This window comes from Equus przewalskii, chromosome 1 (assembly GCF_037783145.1).
Source record: "Equus przewalskii isolate Varuska chromosome 1, EquPr2, whole genome shotgun sequence".
Classification (NCBI taxonomy): domain Eukaryota; kingdom Metazoa; phylum Chordata; class Mammalia; order Perissodactyla; family Equidae; genus Equus; species Equus przewalskii.
In genome coordinates, this window is record NC_091831.1 from 122,374,492 (window position 1) to 122,399,576 (window position 25,085).

Genomic DNA, 25,085 nt, shown 5'->3' on the forward strand with positions numbered 1-25,085 from the left:
GCCCAGATTCTGCTTCTAGAAATTCTGATACAATTGGTCCAAGGAGGACTGCTGATTATCAATAGTTTTTAAAGCTCCCTGGGTGACTCTAACACACCACAAAGATTTTCAATCACTGTCTGTAATTTCCTCTGGGCTGATTTTGCAGAGGGTACTTCATAGCCCAGGTTTCTTAATTTTCCTGTCAGGAACTGGAAACTTGTATTTTGTTTAATGCTCAAATTATTGAACTCATATACCTAATAAATAGTTTAAAAACAAAATTATTTCAAAAATTTTAGCTCACTCTAATTTGATTAAATTCTCCTAAATCATTTAAAATGCAATTATAATTGTCCTATGGCTGATTTTTTTGTACACTTCAAATATAGAACTTTCACACACACAGTGACTACAAAGCTTATTATTATACTTCCACTTGAATGTTTTCTAAAGCCTCCGAACAATGGACTTATTCATTTCTTTGATAATTTATGTGCTTGTTTTATACCTTCCTAGGGGATATTAGTATACTTATTTTAATATCTTCCTAAGGTTTCAGTAATATATTTTTATTTCTTCCCAGGGGTAGAGTAATATTACTAGACCCAAAAGAAAAAGTGTACGTGCTCAGCTCGGCCAAGGCTGCAGGATCTGGATTACTGGCTGATCCATTTTTGGTCTGGGCGCAGAAATCATCATCAGGCTGCATTAACTTCCCGTGTTACTGCAACATGATTTTTAAGGTCACACCTTCACTTGGGTTTTATTTTTTTACAACCTGGTGTCTTTCAGGAAATTATGTACTTTTAAAGTCTCACTTTACCAGAGTTACAAAACCCAGTGTCCTATCAGCATGATATATTGACTTGGTCTGTTACCTTTTTAAAGAATTATGTATTCCTTATTGGTGTTTTATTAAAATGAGCAGGGCCATCTAGTGGTTTCATTTCCTGCGAGATGAGGCATTGGGTCTAGGTAGTATATTCTTCCTCTTTGGGACATTTGATTAAATCCTCTTTTGGGAAGACCCGGTTGAACCTTTCTTCTACTGGGTAATTTTGTGTGATCACTGTTCTTCATTAAGTTTTGGATCTTCTTTCCATCTAAATTATTGTATGTCAATCCCAGTGCCAATCAAACCAGTCCTCCCTTTTCTTGCTGGAGTCATGTGTTTTCCTACATTATTGGTTAACTCAGTTCCATAATTTTATTTTTTCCTCAGAAACAAACGTGTATATACATTTATGTATTTTTATAAAAAACAGTAATTTAGGGGCCTGCCCAGTGGCGTAGTGGTTAAGTTCACATGCTCTGCTTCCATGGCCTGGGGTTCACCAGTAGGGATCCCGGGCACAGACCTACACACCACTTATCAAGCCATGCTGTTGCAGGTGTCCCATGTATAAATTAGAGGAAGATGGGCACGGATGTTAGCTCAGGGCTAGCCTTCCTCAGCAAAAAAGGGGAAGATTGGTGGCGGATGTTAGCTCAGGGCTAATCTTCCTCGAAAACAAACCAACCAACAAACAAACCAGTAACTTACTGGGAGAAACAAAATATCCACATGTAAACCAGAGTCACTTGTTAAAATCCATTAACAAGAAACAAATCTATAACTGGTTATCCATTTTTTGTATTACAGCTATATTTTTGTGCTTACTATGTTAATGTAGTTCTTCTGAGATAATTATGAATTTGTGGTCTTTCATAGACTCAACTTGCTCCAAGAAATCATAACAACAATAATATTTTGTGCCCAAATTATCACAACTTGGCCAATGGAAACCCTTAAATTGAGTCCTTTGGCCTTTTGATATTGCCCCTTACTTTTTTTAAATAGAAGATTCTTGCCTTCCAGTGACAGTAGGATATTCCAGGCTCCTTCTGATCTTTTTCCCCCCTTTCCCAACATAAGGAGCCATCTATCCTTCAGGCAGTCTTGGTTTCTTTTACTTGACAATAGTATTAGAACAGTGTGCATGGGAGGATGCATACGAAAAATGGGCAAAATTTCTACCACTGTTGTTGAACCATTTGCACTTGCAAAATTGTGACTTTAAAAAGTAAACCATATTTCCAATGATTTTTCAAATTAAAAGATGTTATATTGCTGTACCCTATTTTTGTTATAGTAAATGGTATCATCCACTACTAAGACTTTCTCCCCAGTAACAACAGCCAGTTCAATAAACATATGTATTCTTAATACAGTCCAAGAACTGTCTCTGCTTTGAGGAATTCACAGTCTAGTAGGAGATAAGCTGGATGTAACACGTGTCTCTATGCTCCTTGCCACATGGCCTTAGGCGTTGCTTGTCAGAATATCTCACTTCCCTTGGCACATAACTCTCCTGAGAATAACTTCATAGAGATTGAGATCAACACAGAGACTTCAAAAAATAATCACGGAGGTCTCGGAAGACTGAGATACAAAGACAGCGGCTGGAGACACTCAGAAACAAAGACACCAAGAGATCAGTAGAATGAGAGGCAGGGAGATGTTTTTTGTGATGGGAAGGGTGAGAGAGACAGCACTGAGGGGGAGAGCAGGAAAGATAGGAAGAGGATTACAGAAATATATGGGCCAAAAAAAAAAAAAAAGGGACAAAAAACAGAGGGAGAGAAGACAGCTATGGAGAAAGTGATGTTGAGAGAGGATTTACAGCAAGATATAAGCAGTAGGGAGAGATGGGGAGACGGTAAAGGGAAGAAAAATGGACAGGAGGCGAGAGAAAAGCAGAGAGAGAAGCTTGCTCATACAGTTTCTTCCCTAGACCATAAACACAAGCCATAGATTCACTGACTGAAGAAAGCATCAGGATTTGAATGGTGTTAGCCGAACTCAAACTAAGAACTGAGCTCTATGGGGTTAAGGACACATTTCCTTTCTCAGTTTTGCTTAATTCTATTGAGCACAAGTCACCATGCTCCTCATGGTTGACTACAGCATCTTCATATCCATCTTGTTGACCATCTTAGAGTAATAGGCTTTGTAAGTTCAGCTACTAGATTTAACTTCCCGTAATTTATGGTGTCGAAGGTCTCTGCATTCTTACGTTCAGCGCTGGGACTAGCTGAAAGTCAAAGGTCTTACTCGCCCCACACATGGTTGATCAGTCCTGTCCTGTCACCTTCTCCATCACTGTCAGCAGTCTAGTCCACAGGGTGGAAGCCAGAAGCGTTATTATTCTTACAAATACTCAAAGCCTTCAGTCTCTCCATCTCAATCTTACAAAATGCTCTGCTGCTGGCCACCTGTCTCTTCCCATAGTTAGTTTTCTGTTCAGCTGGACCACATGCCCAGTGCCTCACAGAAACTTGTTGGAAGCATGGCTACCCAGGTCTGCTACTCCAATGTCAGCTTGGGGAGAAAGGCAAAGGCATTGGACATTTGAAAATCTGTGAGTTTAGTGTTTTCAAAGCTGATTGCAAAAACTTTCTCCAGATTCTTCTTCTTGTTCTCTTGTTGCAAAACCATTTCTTCTTTTTAACATGGGCTTATATTACCTGGGGTCTGATCAGGTTGACCTTCTCATGGTGGCGAGGCTAAGGCAGACTCCTTTCCAGACTGCAGGAGTAGGTCAAGGGGCGCATGGCTCCAATGTCAGCATCTACCAAAGCACTGGCCCCCAAACTTGGTATGAAGAAGAGTCATCTGGGAGCCTGCTAAAAATTTTGGGATGATCTCGCAGGGATTTGGTCCAAGGAAAGAGGATGAGGACAGGTATCTGAATTGTAAGACTCCCACATGTGATTCTGCTGTGGGCCTCCCCATGCCATTCTTTGAGAAATATTTCCCAGAGTAATGACAGTAGGTCTTTGTGTATATTTTAGGAGGTGTCTTGCCAATCTTGAACCCTGGAGATGCTGTTAAAGTTGGCCTGCAGAGGTGATAAAACTAATTATGAGCTTCACATCTTATTTAGGATAGGTGGTCCACTCTTTTAGTGCGTAATATGTCTCTGTAAATCTGCTGGAAAATCAAAAGTTCAACAGCAGAATTTATATATTATAAGGGACTTTCATTCCCAGATAGCTAAAAAAATGATAAAATACCTATTAATGCCCTGCCTTTTAGATTCCATCTTTGATGATATATTTCCAACATTTTGTACATGTTCTTTACATTTTGTTCTTGTTATTTATGGTACTTCCATCATGTTTAATGATTTCCATCTTTGACTCTATTGTAGTACTTGTGAGGTTTCACTTTTTATCACTAGTATCAGAATTATATATTTTTCCTTTCCCACTCACTCTGCCGTGCACACATGGTGATGTTTATAAGACTGAGCGGTTGGCTGCTGGGCATGGCCACAACAAGGTAGCTCCAAGTGTTCCTTGCTGCCTGGCTTATGAAAGTCTGAACTTTGCATCTAGAAGGTGCACAGAGGTGTCAGTGCAAAGTGCTCAAAAATGCACGATGTAACGATATTAAAAGTTGGAAGTTGAGGGCTATCTCTATGAGGATCCAATTTAAATGAAACTGATTTACTACACAAAGCCCAAGATAAAGCTTTATTGCTCATCCAGATATTTTGCTAAATATGCTGGAGTATGCAATGAAGACATGAATTTAGATATGGTCAGGGAACTTACAGACTAGTGGAGAAGATAGACAGGTAAATTACAAGTGAATTCTCTAAATGAAATACAGGGTGCTATGTACACATTGATAGGGGCATCTCATCCAGAGGGAGCTGAGTATGGTTCAGCCAGGTGAAAAGATAGAGAGAAATGTTGCAAAATGTCCAAGGCCTTAAGGACAAGAAACAGCATGGTGTTTGTGGCAAATGGTAGTTTTTTAAATGGCTGCACATTACTTCCTAGTCCACAAACTCTTCTGACACTATGACTTTGATACTTTACCTGTTGAGAGCTGGATCTATGTGACCTCAGACCTGAAAGTGATGCTATGTGACTTCTGAGGCTAGATCAAGAAAGATGACAGAGCTTGGGATGCTTGCTCCCGGAATCCAGATGCCATGCTATGAAGAAGGCCAATCAGCTACTTTAAGAGGCCAAGCGTAGGTGCTCTGGGTAAAGACTCAGCTGAGGTCCCACTCAGTAGCCAGCATCATCCACCAGACATGAGTAAGTAAACCTTCAGAGTATTCCAGACCCCAGCCTTTGCATCTTCCTTGCTAAGGCCCCAGAGATCATTCAGCAGAGAATAAGTTCAGCAGTAGAGAGGGCTTCAAGTGAGGTTCAGTCAGAGCTCCTTCTCCATTTCTTGTTAATTTCTCAGTAATCCCCTTCTGGGTGTGGCTGCTTTCTTTCACGGTATTAAAGTAGCTGCAGGAGCTCCAGCCTTCAAATTTGTACATCTGGGATTCAGAGCGAGAGAGAGAGAGTTCTCTTATTCTCAACCATTCAAAACAAAAAACTGCACTCCTCTCTGATTGGCCCTACCTGAGCCGATTACTGATGCTAGATAAATTCCATATGTAGATTGGCTTAGGTCTGATTCACTGCACAATGATTGTACAAAAGGCATGAGACTATGTTAACCAGCTTATACCAATCAAGAGGCATCCCTGGTGCTAGGAAGTGAAGGCAATCTCACCCATCAAATTTCTGCTACACTGCTGGAGGGGGATATTTAAAAAAATACACCTGTAAGTATGTCTCTCAAACCATTTTCTCTAAATCACTGGTGGACCCCAGCAGTCTAAACGACTGGGCTACAGATAGTTTGGTGGTTTCAGAGAGGTCAAAAATACTTTTAAAATGGTTTTTATATAAATTCCACAAATTTGGAACATAAAATTAATTATTTTGACAGAAGTATCAACACGTTCTTATTTTTATGCTCAAAAATTATCCATGTTCCAAAGTACCTCAACATAATAGAGGCCATATATGACAAACCCACAGCCAACATCACACTGAATGGGGAAAAACTGAAAGTCATTCGTCTGAGAACAGGAACAAGACAAGGATGCTCACTCTCACCGCTCTTTTTCAACATACTACTGAGGTTTTGGCCAGAGCAATTAGGCAAGAAAAAGAAATAAAAGGAATCCAAATAGGGAGCCAAGAAGTGAAACTCTTGCTATTTGTAGATGACATGATCTTATATATAGAAACATCCAAAAAATCCATCGGAAAGCTACTAGAAGTAATCAACAATTACAGCAAAACTACAGGGTACAAAATCAACTTACATAAATCAGTTTCATTTCTATTCTCTAACAACGAACTAACAGAAAGAGAACTCAAGAACACAATTCCATTCACAATCGCAACAAAAAGAATAAAATATCTTGGAATAAATTTAACCAAGGAAGTGAAAGACCTATACAATGAAAACTACAAGACTTTCCTGAAATTGATGATGACATAAAGAGATGGAAAGACATTCCATGTACATGGATTAGAAGAATAAACATAGTTAAAATGTCCATACTACCTAAAGCAATCTGCAGATTCAATGCAATCCCAATCAGAATCCCAATGACATTCTTCACAGAAATAGAACAAAGAATCCTAAAATTCATATGGGGCAACCAAAGACCCCGAATTGCTAAAGTAATCCTGAGAAAAAAGAACAAAGCTGGAGGCATTACAATCCCTGACTTAAAAATATACTACAAAGCTATAGTTATCAAAAGAGCATGATACTGGTACAAAAACAGACACACAGATAAACGGAACAGAATTGAAAGCCCAGAAATAAAATCACACATCTATGGACAGCTAATCTTCAACAAAGGAGCTGATAACATATAATGGAGAAAGGAAGTCTTTTCAACAAATGGTGTTGGGAAAACTAGACAGCCATATATAAAAGAATGAAAATAGACCATTTGTTTACGCCATTTGCAAAAATAAATTCAAAATGGATCAAAGACTTAAAGGTAAGACCTGAAACCATAAGACTTCTCGAAGAAAATATAGGCAGTACGCTCTTTGACATCAGTCTTAAAAGGATCTTTTCGGACACCATGTCTTCTCAGACAAGGGAAATAGAAAGAATAAACAAATGGGACTTCATCAGACTAAAGAGCTGAAAAACAGGATTGAAATAAAAACATAACCCACCAACTGGTAAAAAATATTTTCAAATCATATATCCAACAAAGGGTTAACCTCCATAATATATAAAGAACTCACACAACTCAACAACAAAAAATCAAATAGCCTGATCAAAAAGTGGGCAGGGGATTTGAACAGACATTTCTCCAAAGAAGATATAAGGATGGCCATTAGGCACATGAAAAGATGTCATCATCACTGATCATCAGGGAAATGTGAATCAAAACTACATAAGGATTTCACCTTATATCTGTTAGAATTGCTGAAATAACCAAGACAAGAAAATAACAGATGTTGGAGAGGTGGTGGAGCAAAAGGAACCCTCACACACTGCTGGTGGGAATGCAAGCTGGTGTAGCCACTATGGAAAACAGTAGGGATATTTCTCAAAAAATTAAAAATAGAAATACCACATAACCCAGACATCCCACTAGTGGGTATCTATCTAAAGAACTTGAAATCAGCAATTCAAAGGGACTCATGTATCCCTGTGTTCATTGCAGCATAATTCACAATAGCCAAGACATGGAAGCAACCTAAGTGCCCACTGACTGATGACTGGATAAAGAAGAAATGGTATATATATGCATGGAATACTACTCAGCCATAAAAAAGGATAAAATTGTCCCATTCACAACAGCATGGATGGACCTTGAGGGTATTATGTTAAGTGAAATATGCCAGATAGTGAAAGACAAACACTACATGATTCCACTCATATGTGCAAGATAAACAAACACATGGACAAAGAGAACACATTAGTGGTTACCAGAGGAAAAGGGGGTGGGGAGTGGGCACAAAAGGTGAAGTGGTGCACCTATAACATGACTGACAAATAATAAGGTACAGCTGAAATTTCACAAGATTGTAAACAATCATAACCTCAATTAAAAGAAATTCCAAAAAAATTATCCATGTTTCGATCAGTTATTTTCTGCTGAGATCAGTTGGTATAGTTCCTCTGAGCTAATGCAGCTTCTCACCATTCAGATTCTATTGCCCAGTTGACTAGTTACAGTATACAAGGTCAATATAAAAGATTCTTGTTATCCACTGGAGTTATTCTGTGAACACTGAGTTAGTGAATGCTGAACGTTTGCTTCTAGACAAAATACAGGATTAGGTTGCTGTGAGCCTCTGGGCACAACATTTTTGTCAGTCAATATGTAACCTGTTTTATGTGTGTTTTTGTTTAAAGACATCTCTTTAAATACATATTATTGATTCATTAACATTGAACTCATGGCCAACAGCACTGTAACTCATGCCTGAACAAAGCTTACCTGGCACGTCACGACCTTCTTGTGCGTAGGAAACCTAGGGAGCACTGCGGCACTATCCTTGGGGGCATTCTAAACAGCAAAGACACCAACAAAAAACACAAAATGCAACGAACATGCCGCTAAATATACCAAATACTATGAAAGGGACATTTGTTTACATTACGAGAACTGAGAAAAGAAGGCAGAATGTTGCCTTCCTTGACTTCAGCTGAGAACATGTGCGTTGAGTGGCTCAAACTTTTCATCTCTCTGCTCATGTCTGTGAATGAACATGAAAGTGCTGTGAGTATTGATTTTGGGGTTACAAATAAACTTTAGGAAGTAGGTGAATTTGCAAATACAGAATCTCTGAATAATGAGGAGCAATTGTATGTAAAAATAAATTGCATTACTATACATTAGCAAAGAAACAATTGGAAATTAAATTCTAAAGTACCTTTAAAAATACTGTTAATTTATTTTAAAAAAGATGAAATGCTTAGGAATAAATTTATTTCAGAATACAATTTAAACTGAAACCTATAAAATTTTGCTGAAAAATGATCTAAATAAATGAAGAGATATCTCATATTCATGGACTGGAAGATTCGATGTAATTAAGATGTCCATCTTCCCCATTTCATCTGTAGATTCAATATATCTTTTCTTTATAGAAACTGGCAGGTTGATTCTAAAATTTATATGGAAATGCAAAGACCTAGACTAGCTAAAACAATTTTTGTAGAAGAAGGACAATGTTGAAGGAGTTATGTTACCTGATTTCAAGACTTACTATAGAGCTATGGTAATCACAACAGTGTGGTATTCACGTAAAAATAGAAAAATGGAACAGAATAGTAAGTCTAGAAAAAGACCCACACCATGGTTAACTGATTTTTCAAAAAGTTGCAAAAATTAATTCAAGAAGGATCGTAGTCCTGAATGTAATTGCTAAAACTATAAAGCTTCTAGAAGAAAACAGAAGAGAATATCTTTGCAAACGTGGGGCAGGCAAACTATTTCAGAGAGAACACTAAGAAGCACTCGCCATAAAAGAAAAATTGATGAATTGAACTTTATCATACTTCAAAACAAAAGTATTGTATCTAGAACATGTAAGAACTCATATAAATCAATAATAAAAAGACAAACAATTCAAATTTTAAAAAAGAGGCATAGACCTAAACATTTACTTCCTAAAAGAAGACACAAAAATGACCAAAAAGCACATAGCAATGTGATCAACATCATTAGACATCAGGGAAAATAGGATTAAAGCAACAATGAAATGGCTGAAAAAGCCACACTAGAATAAGCTAGGAATAAAAAAGGCTCATAGCAACAATTGTTGGCAATCTGTGGAGCAGTTGGAACTCTCTATACATTGCTGGAGGGAGTGTAAAATTATATAACTATTTCGAAAAAACGTATGGCAGTTCCTTATATAAACTTAAAACTGTTCCATGACCCAGAAGTTCCACTGCACAAAAACGCTTATATAAAAATGTCTTTATTCACAATAGCCTTAAGTTAGAAACAACCCAGAGGAATGGATAAACAAATTGTGGTATCTTCACACTGTGCAATAAGATATAATTAATTACTGATACATGAAACAATATGGTGATTCTCAGAAACAATATGTTGGGTGAAAGAGGCCCAACACAAGAATACATGCCGTACAGTTCCGTTTGTAGGAAGTTCCAGAACAGACAAAATTAATCATTGGTGAAAGAAACTAGAAAAATAGCTGCTCATAGGGGAGGGGCAAGGATTGACTAGAAGAATTTTTCTGAGGTGATTAAAATGTTTTATATCTTAACTGGATGTTGATTATATTTTTAAAATTAATCAAATTATACACTTCAGTGCATTTCACTGTATATAAATTTCATCTTTTAAAAAAGCCCTTGAACAAGCTCTTCTCTGCAGAAAGGCCACCCTCAAGAACACACACACTTCACATTAACACATGAGATTGCAAAACTGAAAATCTAATTGTCAGCGAGTATGTGGAACAACTGGACTTGTATTCTCTGCTTGTGGGAGTGTAAACTGATACAAATCACTTTGGAAAGCAATTTGATGATATTTAATACAGCTAAATGTGTGCACATGACCCAGCAATCCCACTGCTAATTGTGTACCTTCCAAAAATCACACGTGAACAAGTATGTTCAAAGCAGTATTGTCTGTAATAGCTATAAAGTAGAAATCACTCAATGCTCCCCAACAGGAAAATGGATATATACACTGTGCATCACCCATAAAACCGAATATTAAAGAGCAGTAAAAACAAAAGAAGCAGAGTTACTTCCATCAATTATGTTTCTGAATAGAGCGACACAGAAACAGAGTATTAAGTGAAAAACAAAAGATGCAGAAAAGAACATATTGCATGATACCATATATATAATACTTGACAAGATAAAAACTCAGTTCAATAAACTCCCTATGCATGTATGCATAAGTAGGAATGGGATGAAAACGTGAACGAATAATAAGCATCAAATTCAGGACAGTGCTTACCTCTAGGGAGAGAAAGAGGAACACGGGCTTCATCTCTATTTGCAATGTTTTATTTTTAAAATCTGAAGCAAATGTGGAAAAATATTAATATCTGTTATGCTTGGTGGTGGACACAGCGTATTTATTTGAGATAGTATTCCACATGCATTTCTGCATGTTGAAATATTTCTAGACAAATAAAGAGAAGTCAACTGTCCGACCGCTCAAGCTTAGAGAGACTGGTGTAAGGAATTAATAGTTTCGTTGTCTCCTGAAGAGAAACTGCAAACCATCCGACTGCCCAAGAATTATAGGAGTCATTTATTCTTTGGAGCATTGGGTATACTTTAGCTCATTTATTTATCCTTATCCTCTTTCCACAAAGGATTTAAGGTAGCTTGCAACAAAAGACACATATAATGAGCCAGGAAAACATAAACATAAGTAGAAAGTCAGGATCAAAGATAACAAATATCCTATCAGTACCGGTTAGCCACAGTTGCGGTGATTAAAGCAAGTTTCAAACTTGGCTCTGAACTTCTTGGCAACACGAACCATTCCATCTCCAGCTGACCCATGAAAGCAGGTTATGAAAACTAACCTTTGTTCTTCAAGGTTTAAACTTAATATTTTCCTGAACAGTCTCTTTATATTCTATTTTTCATTTTGCCTTGCTAACTAGCCAGATTCTTCTTTCTTTTGTCCTCCTCTCCTCTCTTCTCCCCTTCTCTCCCTTTCCTTTCCCTTTCCCTTTTTTTTCTCTTTTCCTCCCTCCCTTCTTCCTTCCTTCCCTCCTTCCCTCTACTTCCTTCCTTTTCATTCTTTCATTTATTTTACCCAGATGCCAGATTCTTAAGACTAGCGGTGGGTATGAGTGCAGGTCTTGTCTACTAACTATGGGCTGAAATAACCTTGGGTGAGGTTTCTAACCTCTCTATGCCTCAGTTTCCTAATGTTCAATTGGGGATATCGATCATATGTATATCACAGTGTTAGGAGATTCAACGAGATAATGAATGCAAAGAGCTTAGAATAGTGCTAGACACTGCTCAATAAACTCAGTGGAGGAGGATATGAATCTCAATGTATTCTGCGCCCTGGTCAGGAACAGATCAGGAGCAGGGCGAGGCCTCACCGTCGCACATGCCAGGCTGTCAGTGGAGCGAAGCTTGAGAAATGGGGAGCTGATACCAGCAACATCCTCAGACTCAGGAGCACGGTTAACTGGCTTTATATCCAACAGCACACTTAGCAACCATGCCCAGATCTAGCAGCACACGTAACCATCTAGCTGCTGCACCAGAACATGAAGTATCCCCCAGGTGGGAGATACTGGACGTTTCTGCTTTTGGGTCATACGCAATGTTCTCTTTCTGCTTGAGACTCCTCTTCCAAAAAAGCACTCCTTCAGCATATGCCAGCCTGGACAGTTTCAGACTGTGGGATATCACCTCTTCCCCTTTCCTGAAGACCCTGGCATACTCCAAATAGAGAGGACAGCTTGTTCCAGCAATCACCATTAACAACCTAGGACCCAGACTTGATTCCAGACCCAGTAGACCCAGAAGACCCAGATCTCTTTGTCCTTTCATCTGGAAATTATCCTCACCTAGGAACTCCAGCAAGCAAAAGGGGCTAGGAGGAAGCTCAGCTGAAGGGGCCAGAAACTAGATGGGAGGACATAGCCATCAGGAGTTTGCAAACAGGCAAAATAAGGATTCAGGACATAGAAGTCAACCAGTATGGGATAGTAGGGGCAGACAAGAGGGAGCTCAGGTACAAAGGGATGTCAAACTAAGTGGCTAAAGCTGCGGCATAAGGCAGTTTGGTTTCAGGAACAAGACAGAAACCCTATTACTAGGCCTGAAACAGACGGTCTAGGTCGAGCCAGCAGCGCCTGGGTAGGCTTGCTGCCAAGTCATTAAGTGATGACCCAGGGTTCCTTAAATTCCCAGAATGACTGGGGAGGGCCAAGAATGCATGTAAATGTGAGGGTCAAGTGCCTCTGGCTTCAGGGATGGGTTAAGGGAGGAGAGGCAGCATTCGAGAAACGAGACAGATTATTTATTAAACAGCCAGGCCATTCACCTGCAAAGCCTAGAGCGAGCAATAATTCCCCACACTCCTGAGTAGTCATAGGTTCTTGCCTTTCCTGTTTACTAGAAGTCCATGAGCAAGATATTCTTGGTTTTTCTCTCAACATCACCCTCAAGGTGAGAACTCATTTCTATACCAAACAAGATATAAACCCCAGGAGAGATCACCCTTTACCAGCCAGATGAGAGATGCTCCGTGTTTCAATATAGAGAGACTGAAGGATCAGCAAGAAAAGCTAATAGCTCTTCCTGTCCTGGGGCACCAATTCTGTGGTTCCACTTGTATCTAGAAGAATTAGCTCCATTTACTGGGCGTTTGCTCTGTCCCAGGCATTATAATAAATGCTTTAAATGTATTATCTCATTTGATCCTCACAACAATCTTATGGGGTAGCTTCTCTTATGAGGAAACTGAGGTTCAGATTGGTTACAAGCGATCCAGCTGGTAGCTTAAGTGCCAAGATGCGAACGCAGGACAGGGTGACTTACAGCGTCACCTTCTTAAATATTATGTTTACCTCCTAAGCTTGAGCACTCTTTCTTGGGGGAGGATGACTAGGAATTCTTAAGGATGTGAGCCCTTCTTAGAACTGCAAAAGTAGCTTACCTAGCTTCCTTCCCAGCATTTCTGTATGACTTTGTTGTCCTATAACTTCATTGTTGTTTTCCCACATCATGGTGGTTCTGCTGACATGAGCTGCTAGGCAAAATCTGAGCAAACTGGAGAAGTCCCATTTATTGACCTGTAAGATCGTTTTTCTGAAGTTGTACCATCTCTAGCTACGGTAAGGGGCTCCAACCTCCCTCCTCACCAGCATGAACCAGGACAAACCCCTGCTTATATCCGGTTTACCTATTAGATCTTCATATGGAATTAGAAAAATGAGAACCTTTCACTCATGAATTCCTAAATCTTCTGAGGTACAGGGACATATTCCTGCTGGAAAAAAGAGCCTCAGAATAGCTACCAACAGAAGGAAACACCTTTCAGAGAAGACAAGTGATTATAATTTATATTTTATAATTTATAATTTAAAGCGGATGATTTATAACTGCATCTTACATTCACTAAGGATCCTTTAAGACAAAGCACTTTTTTAAAGATTGGCACCTGAGCTAACAACTGTTGCCAATCTTTTTTTTTCCTGCTTTTTTCTCCCCAAAGCCCCCCAGTACATAGTTGTATATTTTAGTTGTGGGTCCTTCTAGTTGTGGCACGTGGGACGCCACCTCAACGTGGCCTGATGAGCAGTGCCATGTCCGTGCCCAGGATCCAAACCAGTGAAACCCTGGGCCACCAAAGCAGAGTGCACAAACTTAACCACTCGGCCACAGGGCCGGCCCCCACACAAAGCATTTTTTCCTGCCCCAGTTTTGACTCATTTTCATATTTTCTGCCCACAGTGACCCCCAGAATCTCCTGCCGTACCCTGAGGAGAACAGCATCCCTGGAAGAGTAGGACCTCTTCTCATGTAAGTGAAGACAAGGGCTCCTATTCAGCTAAGGAGGAACATACAGTAAATACGACAATTCCCACTGGATTAAGGAGGCAAACACCTTTTTTTAAACTAATTTATTAATAAGTTTATTCTTCATTCATAAAAAAGAACATATTTTTGGCTTTGAAATCATGACATAAAATAAAAAGGCAAACAATTGGAAATTTCCAGCTGAAAGTAGGTAAAAGCAACTCATGCTGAACATGAGCAAATACTGAGTGCTTTGGGCTCCAGCAGGGGCACCAGTCAGAGCAAGAACCGAAAATGCAGTGCTAATGCAAGGCCCAGGCGATCTCTGCAGACCGCTTAGTTCCCAAAGGTGGTCTGGTCAACATATGGAGGAAATTAACCCTCCCTTTCTTGCTCTCTTTCTTTCCTTCCTAACCTTTACTTATGAGAACAGTAGGCAATAATGGCTTGATGCTAGTCTTTCTAGTTTGTAGGATAGTGTTGTTGTTGTTTTAACATGTTTAACCTACGTATTTTCAACCTTGAAAAACATAAAACTGCTAAAATCAACTGTAACTACAAGTCATTTCTATTTTTGGTCAGTTATCTGCTGCAGGCAAAGCTTCATGTAGGAGCTTTTGTTGCGGATTTCTATGACTGCATCCCTAACAAGCTCAATGAACATTTGTGGCCAAAGCTTCTGCAAAGCCTCATTTTTCATGTTGATCTCTGTGGCTTCCTTCACAAGGTCCTCAATATACATCTTGCAGAATTTCTTTTTTTCCTTTATTTCCTGTTAAAAAAAGAAAAATTTGCATTGAATCATAATTAATCCAAAAGCCAAAGCAACAATCAGCTGAACCAGAAAACTTGAAATAATCTGTTCTGAGCCCCAACCCTCAGAGCAGGAACACTTTCCTAGACACTTGACACAGAGCTCTGCTTGAGCAAGACAGCAATCAGGAGCTCACTGCTTCCCAGTCCACTCCTACCTCTGTTGGACAGCTCTCTTAGAAAATGTGTTTCTTTATTGGAATCACTGGCTCATAACTACTATTTCTCCCTTGGTAGACTTTCCCCTTACTCAGTTCAGGTAGTTCAGCTCACACAAGTCAACTGAACGCACAGATTCACAGTTTCTAGTGGTAATGTATCACAGTACTGATACTGACAATCTTAATTGGTATGAGGTCAGTGAATATCCATATACATACTTTAAACAGCCATACTCTGAACTGATTCTGTGTTTTAGGAAAGCAGGTGGTGATATATTATACTAACTTATGTGGCTTAGACCATTTGGACAAAGTTGGGGGAAGTGTACAAGGAAGAAGAGGAAATATACACAAGTTCGGGACCTGAAACTTGGCCTTTGAAAGAAATAATGCTCCCATTCAACTTCTGGGTCTGGCAGTCTGCACGTGAAAAATCTGGAGTGCAAACACAACAGGGAAAGTTTTGGGCCCAAGGATATTAGGGCATTGGGCCCCAATTTCATCCCAGGGGCTGAGACAAGGCCATTTTGTTTTAATGCAAGAATTCAACATTAATTTTGCTTATTGATACTTTTGGGGACTATAAAGGCATGATGCTGGAAAATGCTATAATACGGAAAAATCAATGCAATAGATAAGATAATCAGGATTATAAGGGAAAAAGTCTCCATCAATGAAAGAGGAAAGAAATAATAAATGTCAATGAGACAATAGGTTTAATTACTTGGAAAAGATCTATTGAAACCTCCAATTCAAATCAAAATACCAAAATAATTTCAAGATGAATTAAAGAGTTAAATTTAAAATATCAATGGATATTGCCATTAAAATTACACTTATGAAGATCTGTAATAACAAGGAAAATACACTATAATGTTAAATGGAAAAGGAAAAATACAAAATGAAATTTTGATAGAGGTTGGGTTATACAAGTGTATGTATTTGTCAAAACTTAGCAATTGTACACCTAAAATTTATATTTCATTGTATATAAATTTTACCTAAAAAGAAGAAACGTTATCAAATAACAAATACTGAATTATTTAGGGAGAAGCATGCTAATATCTGCAATTACTCTGAAATGAATTTAAAAAATAAGGTGCACTGTTGACGGATAGAGGATGGGCAGACGCACAGATATGTGACAAAGCAAGTACACTGTATAGTACAATGTTAATAGTAGGATCCAGGTTTGGGTGTATGGGTGTTTCCTGTAAAATTCTTTCAACTTTGCTGAACGTTTCAAATTTTCATTAAAAAGTTAGAAAAAATACATAGAAAATTATTGAAGAAAATATACTGAAGTGTCATTAAGACTGTCTTTGGGTTTTGAGACCACGAGTGCTTTTTCCTCCTTTATCTATTTCTCTTCCTTTTCCAAATTTTTACAATTTTTAAAACAATAAAATATGTTTTAGGTTCCTGATCAATTAATGTAAGTCAATGATGAGTCCCAACTGTCCTAACTTTCCCTAACAGAGGCATATTTTGAAAATTTTCTTATGACATGTAAGATTTCTCTAAATAATCATTCACCATTCAGGAGTCAACATGCTGATTTGATTTAGTTCATGTACTAAAAACAACAGGTCATGGGTTGACCTATCATAAAAATATGTACAGATTTTGACGGGCGATGAATAACAAATGGTTCCAGCTGGCTACTCCACCAATGAACCTCACTTCTCTAACTCTGAAATATAGTCTGGAACTCAGTCACCTGCACTAAGTTAGCTTGTCGATGAGAACAGCATTTAGCTGCTCCCTTTGAACACTCAGTAAATCTGGGCTACCCAGGGACTACCCGGAAGAAAGACAAGTGTGACTCACCAGAGATCAATAACTAAAACGAGCAATATTTTACAACGAGCAATGCATTTCTACAAGTAGAAGGCACAGAGCATACTTAGTGAAGGTCTCTCTGCAGATTTTTAAGTTTCTTAAAACATGATTTTGAGTTAAAAGGTAAGGGAGTTCTCGTCAAGATGGTGCTGTGAGCAGACGTTGAACTCGCCTCCTCCCACAAACACAACCAGGTTACAACAATTTTAGGAAGAATCACCCTGGATTGAAAACTGAAAACTGGATAAAAAGAACCCCCACAACAAGGGACAGTCCTAACGAAAGCAGAAGAGGCAGTAACTCTGGCCAAAGAGGAAAAAAGCCTCCTTTGGGAGCAGGAGAGCTTCTCAGTTGGCCAGGCGGGAGCCAACCTAAGGTACACAGCCCTCCCTGGAGGAGTGAGGTCCGGAGCGAGGGCAATACTGCTATAACTATCCTTCGGACTCAGCCCAACTGAGAGGGGGGGTCTTACTGTCTGGCTTTGCTGGCTATTAACTGCAGCGAGGACACCCCAGAAAAGCTATCGGACGAAAGCCGAAAAGATCCGGGTCTTAAAGGGGCCACTCACTCATTGCAGCAACCTAAAATCACCAGAGAGAAGGCTGACTGTCCTTTGGTGAAACGAGACTCACCTGGTGGGCTCCGGGGGCATCTTGGTGAGAGGAGGATCCTCTCCGGAGACTGAGACATTGGTGGGGGCCATTGTTCTGAGCTGGTCCAGGCGTGCTGATACGGACACAGGTGGGGGCCATTGAGGTGCGTCCCTTGGGCTGTTAGCCCAGGGGTCTGCCACACCCACTAGAGCACAGATTTAATCCAGTTCAGCCAGGGCAGGCAACCCACCCTAGGGACTGGCCCCACCTAACAGCAAGCCCTCAGGCTACTTTTCAGCCTGCATTGACTGAGTGCCTTGATCCTCTACAGGCAGGCAAAGTTGTCTGCCTCTGTGGGGCAGGGCTTGTGTGAGGACCAGGTGAACTGTGGGGGGCATTGGGGCAGAGGTGGGGGCCTCTGCAGTGTGGTGGTGGGGTATGCTCCAGGGGGTTGAGAAGTGTGCATGGACCAGGACTGTGCTGACAGTGTATGCGGTCCAGAGGGGGGTGAGGCTTATCAGCAGCAGAAGACTTGTGTTTCACAAATAGCCATAAAAAGGATCAGCCCCACCTTCCAAAGCCTGAAACAACTGAGTGCCTCCATGCCAAGGGCTAGCCCTACTCAGCTGCACTCCTAAGAGAACTGACATCAGCCTTGTTGGCCTCAGGCCTATCACAACTGTACGCCCCTGAGCCTAGCAACCAGCTACACTGGGTACCAACCCAATTAAGAGGACAATTGCAATAAGAGTGTGCTAATAGGCGGGACCAAGATGGCGGAGTGAGTGGTCTTCTTTGTCTCTCCCCCGACGAATCTACAACTAATTGGACATTCACCGATTAACAAAGGATATCCAGATAGCATCTCAAGATGCCTAAGAGTCTTGTGCTACTCTACATCGGAAGGCGGACAGACTTCCCCTCGGGAGGAGGTGGAAATAGGTGAAAACTCTCCGACCCCCGACCCCCAACCCCCGGAGAGCCTAGTTCCTGCAGGAGGCTCTCTTCCAGTGGACTCCCCCATAGCATTGCCACATACCAAGGGCGGAAATGTGCACTCACCAGCAGAGCGGCGGTGGAAACAGGTGACAACAGCCCTACTCAAGCCCCCCGTGATTACACCTAAGCCCAGGGGGAATCCCCAGGGTCCCGCTCCCACTGGCAGGGAAGGACTCCACTCACCATTAGCAGGGAGGCCCGCCCAGAATCCAGAACAAAGGGAAGCTCCCGGTGGGCGGATTCCCTGGCATGGCACCAGACCACAAGCTGCTGCTGGGCCCACGGTCTCCAGCGCACGGGTTGGTGTAGGGGGCACCCGGACTTCCTGTGGACGTGCTTGGGGACAGGGTTGGAGCTCCAATACCCAGCTCTGTGGCCCAGGGGGACACTCCAGGGTCCCGCACCCCCCCACCCCAGCAGGGAGGGCCTCTGCTCACCATTGGCAGGGAGGCCCCACCCAGCATTCGGAATACCAAGAAGCTCCCTAGAGCAGAATTCCACACAAGGCAGCAGCCTACAAGCCACCGCCAGGCCCACGGACTCTGGCCATGTCCCAGACGAGGCAAGGGGCTCCCAGAGATCCCATGAGAGTGGAATGGGGCAGAGTGGAGCTCCAGTGAAACGGCTACGTAGCCCAGGGGGGAACTCCAGGTTCCTACAGCAGCCTCAGTGAAAGCCTCTGCACAGCACTAGTGGAGAGGTCCTGAGTGGCAATCGCAAGGCGGGAAGGCCCTGGGGCAAAAGTAGCACAGCTAGGTGAGCTAACGACAGTCTGCAGAAGATACCCATAGCTCTGCTGGGACTTATAGTGGACAAGTGTGATCTTGTGGGCTATGTTAGGGACAAAGCGGCGATTATAGGTGATCCTGCTCCTGGCTGCTGGGAAAGCTCACAACACTGCTGCAGACCACAAGGAGGGAGCGCGTCTAAGTGGGCTGCAACAGTAGGCACCAGCAGCCTGAGGCCCCCTTGTGATTGCCCCCATAACCGATGAGGGACCCCACAGGACCACTGTGACTACGAGGAGGGGTCCAGGTCCAGTCAGTAACAGCTGACAGGGTTCCTGGTTGGTGCAGTCTAAACAGCTGCCCCCCTCAACACCAGTCGCAACAAGTGGAAGCAGCGACTAAACTCTATCTCTATGCGGAGGCACAAATCCACGCCATCAAGCAGTATGAAAAAATATATTAAATCTCCAGAACAGGAGGAAAATGACAAGGACCCAGAAAACAATCCCAAAGACAATGAAATCTATAACCGAAATGATGATGATTTCAAAACTGCCATTATTAAAAAACTCAACGAGTTAAAAGAGAGTTCAGATAGACAACTCAATGAGTTCAGGAGCTATGTCACAAAAGAGCTTGACACTATAAAGAAGAACCAATTAGAAATACTGGAGATGAAGAACACAATGGAGGAGACTAAGAAAAATCTGGACTCTCTGAACAGTAGGGTCGATAATATGGAGGACAGAATTAGCAATTTAGAGGATAGGAATATAGAAATGCTGCAGACAGAGGAGGAGAAAGAACTAAGACTAAAAAGAAATGAAGAAACTCTCCGAGAATTATCTCACTCAATTAGGAGATGCAACATAAGGCTTATAGGTATACCAGAGGGAGAAGAGAAGAAGGGGGCAGAAGGCCTGTTCAAAGAAATAATAGCTGAGAACTTTCCAAACTTGGGAAGAGAGATGGAACTTCATGTGACAGAAGCCAATAAATCTCCAAACTTTATTAACACAAGAAGACCAACCCCAAGGCATATAGTAGTGAAACTAGCAAAAGTCAACGACAAAGAGAAAATACTAAGGGCAGCCAGGCAGAAGAAAATAACTTACAAAGGAAACCCCATAAGGCTATCAGCAGATTTCTCAGGAGAGACCTTTCAGGCTAGAAGAGATTGGAATGAAATATTCAAAACTCTGAAGGACAAAAACCTGCAGCCAAGAATGCTCTACCCAGTGAAAATATCCTTCAAATACGATGGAGAAATAAAAACTTTCCCAGATAAACAAAAGTTAAGGGAGTTCATCGCCACAAAACCTCCTCTTCAAGAAATGCTCAGGAAGAACCACATTCCTGAAAAATCAAAAAAAGGAAAGGGGTTACAAAATCCAGAACAAAGGAGATAAGCAGAAGGACAATAACACAAAGTAACAGCTCTCCATCAGGACAAAATGCAAAATAACCGGAAAACAAGCGATAAAATGGCAACAGTAGGCCCCCACGTTTCAATAATCACTCTAAACGTGAATGGATTGAACTCTCCAATCAAAAGGCACAGAGTGGCAGGATGGATCAAAGAACAAGATCCAACAATATGCTGCCTCCAGGAAACACACCTCAGCCCCAAAGACAAACACAGACTCAAAGTGAAGGGATGGAAGACAATACTCCAAGCTAATAATGAACAAAAGAAAGCAGGTGTTGCCATACTTATATCAGACAAAGTAGACTTCAAAGAAAAACAGATAAAGAAAGACAAAGAGGGGCAGTATATAATGATAAAAGGGACGCTCCACCAAGATGACATAACACTTATAAATATATACGCACCTAACACAGGAGCACCAAAATTCGTAAAGAAACTATTAACAAAAATAAAAAGAGACATCAACAGCAATACAATAATAGTAGGGGACCTCAACACCCCATTAACACCAATGGATAGATCATCCAGACAGAAAATCAACAAGGAAATTATAGAATTAAATGAAAAATTAGATCAGATGGACCTAATAGATATATATAGGACACTTCATCCAAAAACAGCAGGTTACACATTCTTCTCAAGCGCTCATGGAACATTCTCAAGGATAGACCATATCTTGGGAAACAAAGCAAGCATCAATGAGTTCAAGAGGGTTGAAATAATATCAAGCATCTTTTTGGATCATAATGCTATGAAACTAGAAATCAACTACAAGAGTAAAGCTGGGAAAGGGCCAAAAATGTAGAGACTAAACAACATGCTACTGAACAAACAATGGATTATTGAAGAAATTAGAGAAGAAATCAAACATTATCTGTAGACAAATGAAAATGAAAACACACCGTACCAAATGATCTGGGACACATCAAAGGCAGTCCTAACAGGGAAATTCATTGCAATATAGGCTCACCTCAATAAGCAAGAAAAATCTTACATAAACAACCTCAAACAACACCTAACAGAATTAGAAAAAGAAGAACAAACAAAGCCCAAAGCCAGTAGAAGGAGGGGAATAATAAAAATTAGAGCAGAAATAAATGATATTGAAACAAAAAAGACAGTAGAAAGGATCAATGAAACAAAGAGTTGGTTCTTCGAAAAAATTAACAAAATTGACAAACCCTTAGCCAGACTCACTAAAAAAAAAAAAAAGAGAGAGAAGTCTCAAATAAATAAAATTAGAAACGAGAGAGGAGAAATCACAACAGATACCAAAGAAATACAAAGGATCATAAGAGAATACTATGAAAAACTATATGCCAACAAATTGAACAACCTAGAAGAAATGGATAAATTCCTAGACTCATACAACCTACCCAAACTGAATCAGGAAGAAATAGAGAATCTGAATAGACCAATCACAAGTAAAGAAATAGAAACAGTAATAAAAAACCTCCCCAAAAATAAGAGTCCAGGACCAGACAGCTTTTCTGGAGAATTCTACCAAACATTCAAAGAAGATTTAATACCTATCCTTCTCAAACTAGTCCAGAAAATAGAGGAAGATGGAGCACTCCCTAATACATTCTATGAAGCCAACATCACCCTGATCCCCAAACCTGACAAGGACAACACAAAGAAGGAAAACTACAGGCCAATATCACTGATGAACATAGATGCAAAAATCCTCAACAAAATTTTGGCAAACCGAATACAGCAATACATCAGAAAGATTATATACCATGATCAAGTGGGATTTATACCAGGGACACAGGGATGGTTCAACATCCACAAGTCAATCAATGTGATTCACTACACTAACAAAATGAGAAACAAAAACCACATGATCATCTCAATAGATGCAGAGAAAGCATTCGACGAGATCCAACATCCATTTATGATAAAAACCCTCAATAAAATGGGTATAGAATGAAAGTACCTGAACATAATAAAGGCCATATATGACAAACCCACAGCCAACATCATACTCAACGGACCAAAACTGAAACCCATCCCTCTCAGAACAGGAACAAGACAAGGGTGCCCACTTTCACCACTCTTATTCAACATAGTACTGGAGGTTTTGGCCAGAGGAATTCGGCAGGAAAAAGAAATAAAAGGAATCCAAATAGGCAACAAAGAAGTAAAACTCTTGCTGTTTGCAGACGACATGATCTTATATATATATAGAAAACCCCAAAGAATCCACAGAAAAACTATTAGAAACAATCAACAACTACAGCAAAGTTGCAGGGTATAAAATCAACATACATAAATCAGTAGCATTTCTATATGCTAACAATGAACTAACAGAACAAGATCTCAAGAACTCAATCCCATTCACGATTGCAACAAAAAGAATAAAATACCTTGAGATAAATTTAACCAAGGAAGTGAAAGATCTATACAATGAAAACTACATGACTTCCTTGAAAGAAATCGATGACGACATAAAGAGATGGAAAGACATTCCATGCACATGGATTGGAAGAATAAACATAGTTAAAATGTCCATACTACCTAAAGCAATCTACAGATTCAACGCTATCCCAATCAGAATTCCAATGTCATTCTTTACAGAAATTGAACAAAGAATCCTAAAATTCATATGGGGCAACAAAAGACCCCGAATTGCTAAAGCAATCCTGAGAAAGAAGAACAAAGCTGGAGGCATCACAATCCCTGACTTCAAAACATACTACAAAGCTACAGTAATCAAAACAGCATGGTACTGGTACAAAAGCAGATGCACAGATCAATGGAACAGAATTGAAAGCCCAGAAATAAAACCACACATCTATGGACAGCTTATCTTTGACAAAGGAGCTGAGGGCATACAATGGAGGAAAGAAAGTCTCTTCAACAAATGGTGCCGGGAAAACTGGACAGCCACATGTAAAAGAATGGAAATCAACCATTCTTTTTCACCATTCACTAAAATAAACTCCAAATGGATCAAAGACCTAAAGATTAGGCCTGAAACAATAAGTCTTCTAGAAGAGAATATCGGCCGTACATTCTTTGACATCAGCTTCAAAAGAATCTTTTCAGACACCATAACCCCTCACATAAGGGAAACAATAGAAAGAATAAACAAATGGGACTTCATCAGACTAAAGAGCTTCTTCAAGGCAAGGGAAAACAGGATTGAAATGAAAAAACAGCCCACTAATTGGGAAAAAATATTCACAAGTTATTTATCCGACAAAGGGTTAATCTCCATACTATACAAAGAACTCACACAACTCAACAATAAAAAATCAAACAACCCAATTACAAAATGGGCAGGGGACATGAACAGACATTTCTCCAAAGAAGATATACGGATGGCCAATAGACACATGAAAAGATGCTCATCATCACTAATCATCAGGGAAATGCAAATCAAAACTACACTAAGATGCCACCTTACACCTGTTAGAATGGCAAAAATATCCAAAACCAAGAGTGACAAATGTTGGAGAGGCTGTGGAGAAAAGGGAACCCTCATACACTGTTGGTGGGAATGCAAACTGGTGCAGCCACTATGGAAAACAGTATGGAGATTCCTCAAAAAGTTAAGAATAGAAATACCTTATGACCCAGCCATCCCACTACTGGGTATCTATCCTAAGAACCTGAAATCAGCAATTCCAAAAGTTCCATGCACCCCTATGTTCATTGCAGCATTATTCACAATAGCCAAGCCATGGAACCAACCTAAGTGCCCAGCAACTGATGATTGGATAAAGAAGATGTGGTATATATATACACAATGGAATACTACTCAGCCATAAAAAAGGACAAAGTTGTCCCATTCACAACAACATGGATGGACCTTGAGGGTATTATGTTGAGTGAAATAAGCCAGACAGAGAAAGACGAACTCTGTATGACTCCACTCATAGGTGGTAGTTAACATATGGACAAAGAGAACTGATCGGTGGTTGCCAGGGGAAAGGGGGGTGGGGGGAGGACACTAGGGGTGAAGTGGTGTACCTACAACATGGCTAATAATGATATACAACTGTAATTTCACAAGGATGTTAACTTTCATAACCTTAATAAAAAAAAAAGAAAAAGGTAAAGTTCTAGCAGTAAGACTGGAAAAAACCCATATAGTAATTTAGGAATAAGAAAAATTTAAAAAATATTTTAAATGACGTATTTTGTTAAGTAATTTAT

The 25,085-nt window shown here is 40.2% G+C and overlaps 1 protein-coding gene across 12 annotated transcripts in view; it reads right to left on the minus strand.

The window, feature by feature from the left end:
* Nucleotides 1-14,445: 14,445 nt before the first annotated feature.
* LRRC49 (leucine rich repeat containing 49) overlaps nt 14,446-25,085 on the minus strand; it is a 137,454-nt gene continuing 126,814 nt past the window's right edge. For all 12 annotated transcript variants that reach the window (XM_070621837.1, XM_070621854.1, XM_070621826.1 and 9 more), the window contains one exon: nt 14,446-15,128. In XM_070621837.1, the coding sequence (XP_070477938.1) occupies nt 14,925-15,128 (204 nt within the window). In that variant the 3' untranslated portion in view covers nt 14,446-14,924. The remainder of the gene's footprint in view (nt 15,129-25,085) is intronic.